Genomic DNA, 4,857 nt, shown 5'->3' on the forward strand with positions numbered 1-4,857 from the left:
ATCCGCGAAAAAGCTGTGCGCGAGGGGGGGGGGTAGGAGAGGAGGGCGGAGAGACGAGGGGGGACTAGGAGGAGGGGGCAGGGGGCGGTAGGAGGCGAGGGGTGTTGATGGGGTGGCAGCGAGAGAGAGAGAGAGAGAGAGAGAGAGAGAGAGAGCGAGGTTGTCGAAGAAACAAGGGGGCGTACGAGGCTAACGGTGGCGAAAGTGGTGCGGACCCGGTCGAAGAAAGCGTCGCGACGCGATGCGTCGGGGTCGCGTGACGCGCGATAGGTGTCAAACGCGTGGCGGACAGACAGTTGACATGACATGGTAGAGAGCGCGACGCTGCCGTCGTCGTCGGTACGTGGTGGTCGGCGTCGTCGTCGTCGTCGTTGTCGTCGTGCCGGGATTGCGCAAGCGGCGTCGCGACGCGTTTCGCAGCTGCGCGGCGAGGAGAGCCCGGAGCCGGCCGAGGCATTATCGCGCCGCCGATTCACGCGACACCGAGGGGACGGTTAGGCGAACCCCGGAGCTAACCGGTGGCCACGCGACGCCGGTTGGACGGCGAGAGTCGCGGGTGGGGAGCGTCGAGCCGGGAATGGGCCGAGCGACGGCGGGGCGTGGCGAGGGGCGCGCGGAGTGGGGCGTGTTTGAACAAGATCGGGAGACTCAAGAGTAGCGGAGTACACTCGCTAACCGGCCTCCATCCACACGGCACACAGAGAGACAGTCTGGTGAATGAGGGAGAGTGGAGGTGAGGCGGCTCAAACAGGCCCCGCTCAAACAACTGCTCTTGTGTGTTCAGCGAGAGACCCGCGCGACGATCAGCGCTACCCGCGTACACCACTGCCTTCTCTCGTAGTCTAGCCGCGCCGCGTTCTTCCTACCAACGGAGGAGAGATCAAGATCCGTTGATCCGAGTCGATCGAGTGGGTGAGTTCTCGCCTTTTCCGTTGGACCGCCGTCGGTATACACAGTGAAACGTTTCTCCGGTCCGAGAAGGTGACCGCGAGGGAGGAATCCAAAAGTGCTCGAACGGATAATCCAGTGTATATTTTGTGATCGCGCGTCCGCTGACAGAGAAACGAAAAAAAAAAAAACAAAAAACGAAAAAGTCGGATCTGTGTTATTCGAGGACTGTGAAGTTTTTTCTTTTGGTGATATAAGACTACCGTTGTTTTCTCCGGACGTAGAAGTGAGATCGAGCAGTGATCCCAAGAAATAAGAGACGAGGAGCGTGAGAGAGAGAGAAAAAGACATATTCGAGGAATCAGCGCCGGGTCCAGGTGATAGGATTGCGCCGTCGGTGGGGAAGATTAAGGGAGCGTCGCATTATCAGCAGTCGTGGTACCGAGGCTTTCATGATTCCCGTTTGACGAGCAGACAACAGTCTGCCATCCCGGCGCCGGTGAGCTCTATGACCATGCTCCAGTCGCAGAAGCTGTACGGCGACGCTGGTAGCCTCGGCGGCGCGATGACCAGCGCCGCGATGTCCCATATGGGCAGCATTCCGCCGTCGTACACCTCGATCAACTCGATGGGCTGCGTGTCGATGGGGATGTCGATGGGCGTCGGTGTCGGGCCGAGCTGCAGCCCGCAGGGCGCCGGCGGATTCAACATGAGCTCGGTCAGCTCCGCTATGGGGATGGCGACGATGGGCGGCGGTGGCATGGGCAGCTACGGTGGCACGTCGATGGCGAACGGGAGCGCGTGCATGGGCGCCGTCGGTTACGGCCCGTTGACGCCAGCCGGCGGCACAGGGGTCTCCAGAGACCCTTTGTCGTTGACCGAGCCGGACTCGCCGAACTCCGCGCTGCAACGTGTCCGCGCGGACAAGTCCTATCGGCGCAGCTATACCGCCTCGAAACCGCCGTACTCGTACATCAGCCTGATCACGATGGCGATCCAGAACGCGCCGTCCAAGATGCTCACGTTGTCCGAGATCTATCAGTTCATCATGGACCTGTTCCCCTACTACAGACAGAACCAGCAACGCTGGCAGAACTCCATCAGGCACTCGCTCAGCTTCAACGACTGTTTCGTCAAGGTGCCGCGCACGCCCGACAAGCCCGGCAAAGGTTCGTTCTGGACGTTGCACCCGGAGAGCGGGAACATGTTCGAGAACGGTTGCTACCTGCGCCGGCAGAAGAGGTTCAAGGACGAGAAGAAGGAGCTGACCAGGCAGTCGAACAAGCACCAGCAACACCAGCAACATCACACCAGCATCACCGGCACGGGTACAACGGTGGAGCACAGTAGCCCGACGCATCGCATAGCGCCGGCCGCCGGCAGGAACACGTCGTCCCTGCACCACGGCACCCAGCAACAAGAGGACAAGGACCAGCACTCGTTGGTGTCCTCGCATCATCATCACCACGCCGCCAGTCTGCATCAGCATCACGCCGGCCTGAAAAGCGACGCGACGGACATTGGCGGGCTCCTCGGGCCCGACTTGGGCGCGGCGCACGACGAGCTGACCGCCATGGTCAGCCGAAGCCTTCATCCGCATCTGATACCGGACTCGTCCGCGTTGCACCACGGCATGGCGGGTAGCCTGAAACAGGAACCGCCGTACACCGCCGCCAGTCATCCGTTCAGCATCACCAGGCTACTTCCGGGAGCCACGGCGGGCACGTCGCCCGGCGCCCAGGACACCAAACCGCCGGAGATGAAGATGTACGAGCAGCTGCATCAGAGTTACGCGAACTTCGGCTCGTCGCATCATCCTCACGCCCATTCCGCGCCGCCCAGCCATCATCATCACAACGGGATGCACACGAGCCCGAACACCGCCGGGCCCATGCACAACATGACCAACCACCATCATCAGGAGTACTATCAGAGCCCGCTCTACCATCACGCGACCAGCGTGGCCAGCAGTAGTGCTCCACCGCCGCCCACAGTTGTCAGCGCCGCGCCAGGATTGTGACACCACGCTACACACCCCTACGCCTTGGCCTGAGCCGCTGCTGCTGCGGCGTACGCCGCCAACAACGGGCCCTCCACCATGGCCGACCTCGCTTACCAGCATCATCGACACCATCACCAACAGCAGCCGTCGTCCTCTTCGTCGTCGTCCTCCTCCTCGCCGTCGTCCTCCTCGATCTCCTGCCAGCCGAACTCGCAGCCGTCCGTCGCGCACGACGCCGACACCACCGACGCGACCGCCAACGTCGCCAGTCAACGACGGCGGCGTCGCTGCGACGAGAACCACCCGGAGTCTTGCGCTCCTCATGTCGTTCAAGAGGACGACTACGACGACGAAGAGGAGGAGGAGGACGAGGAGGATATCGTCTGAAGCTGCATCCTCGTCGGACAACGGACTCCGTTCCAGGGTGAGGACAACAGTCTCGCGAGTGTCGAGTTTCTTCTTGGCCAAGCCGCGGCGAGCTCGGATGACCTCGGGGCGTCGCGACGCTCGGCCGGCGTACGCGGAGGTATTTACGGTTACGATAGTAGGGGTGTCATCTTCGCGCGAGTTCGCGACGAACTTACGGGAGGGGGGGAAGCCGCGTCATTTCACGAGGACGCGGTTTAGGTTAACGCGCGACGGATCCGCGGGGTTCAGCAGGGTCTCAGAGTCTCGGAGGTGTCGGCGCGGTATCCTGATTCAGTCACATTTTTGGTACACGGACGTTTTTGTAAAGAAGCTGCCGAATTGTCGTTGAATTTTATGTATGACAGTGTTCTCTCGATATATGTCCACAACACCGGTGACCTCGGTCGCCGAGGAGTGTAAACATTGCAAACAAAGCTACGCTCGAGCTTTCGGACCCCTCGCAGGGTACACGGCAGTGGGACTTTTATCGGATAGATGTGTGGGACTTGTATCGAGTGAAGACTGTATTTACCAATTTTGAAAGTTCTTTGGTCGAATTTTGAAAACTTATCTACACGTTCACTGCCGCAATACCACAGTACCGTAGAACTAAAAGCGTAGAGTTGTAGTTTTTGGTATTAATTTTTGCATTCTTTTAGGTTTAAAAAATTTTTGGGAAATCCATTTTTGACCCTTTGCACTGTTCCAAGGGAACGTTGTAAATTTAATCAGAAAACAGAATGTCCCTTTTGAGAGGAAGTAAAATTTTTGTTCCGTAAAATCTGTGTCAATAAAATATAGTATTTGCATAAATAATAAATGTGTGTTGACGATAGCTGATGTAAGCAAAGTCTCTGCAAAGAGTTAACAATGGAATCGGCACGAGCAAAATGGCAGTGAACGTGCAAAGCGAACATCTTAATTTTAATTGTTAATAATAATTCAGTCCCGAAACGTGATTCAGGTTTTTTCATAGTGTTGTTTCGAGGTTATATCGCCAGATACTTTCGAGGTCTCGACCCGATCCGTCGCACAGTGAAGCGAGCATGAATTTCGGATTCTCGTAGCGCCTAATTTTTAAAAACGAATCTGTCGAACACGATCAGGCTCGAGATATACTGTTCACCTCGTTTATGCGAACGCGTGAGCATCAGTTCGGAGTACTCGCGGCGATCTAACATCGTCCGAGAGACGCAGCCGTGAGTCGGCAATACGTTTTCGATTATACCTCTTGCACAATGCTCGGAAGAGTCGTCTTCTTCTTTTTTTTTTTTTTATCTTTTCGTTCTTGAAATTTCGAGTGGTCTGAATCTCGAGTATCCGTGGCCATGGCCCGTATTATTTCGCTTGCTGTCCTTTCGAAAAGATCAAAAACCAGCTCCCCACATGTTGAAAGTGTCGAAGCTTTAACACTTTGAGTGCGATCGATCTCAAAAATAAAAAAAAAAATGGGAAAGCAATTTATTCAATAAGTAGACTGCGAATTTGTTTTAGTGAGAAATAATATAAGGGAATAACATATATTGTTTGCAATTTAATAAATTAACACTAGGTTTACC

At 56.1% G+C, this 4,857-nt stretch overlaps 2 protein-coding genes across 2 annotated transcripts; both read left to right on the forward strand.

Moving 5' to 3' along the window:
* The first annotated feature begins 1,261 nt into the window (after positions 1-1,261).
* On the forward strand, positions 1,262-2,908 carry LOC143360782 (silk gland factor 1). Its single transcript, XM_076799910.1, has one exon. The coding sequence runs from the start codon at positions 1,397-1,399 to the stop codon at positions 2,906-2,908; it is 1,512 nt and encodes a 503-aa protein (XP_076656025.1). The 5' UTR covers positions 1,262-1,396.
* Positions 2,909-2,986: 78 nt separating this feature from the next.
* LOC143360843 (uncharacterized) lies at positions 2,987-3,277 on the forward strand. Its single transcript, XM_076799995.1, has one exon. It carries the CDS (start codon positions 2,987-2,989, stop codon positions 3,275-3,277), a length of 291 nt encoding a protein of 96 aa, XP_076656110.1.
* Positions 3,278-4,857: the final 1,580 nt, after the last annotated feature.

This window comes from Halictus rubicundus, chromosome 14 (assembly GCF_050948215.1).
Source record: "Halictus rubicundus isolate RS-2024b chromosome 14, iyHalRubi1_principal, whole genome shotgun sequence".
In the NCBI taxonomy this organism is placed as follows: Eukaryota; Metazoa; Arthropoda; class Insecta; order Hymenoptera; family Halictidae; genus Halictus; species Halictus rubicundus.

Excerpts from the sequence above, each read along its gene's own strand:
- LOC143360782 (XM_076799910.1), top strand. The coding sequence starts at position 1,397 with ATGACCATGCTCCAGTCGCAGAAGCTGTACGGCGACGCTGGTAGCCTC.
- LOC143360843 (XM_076799995.1), top strand. The coding sequence starts at position 2,987 with ATGGCCGACCTCGCTTACCAGCATCATCGACACCATCACCAACAGCAG.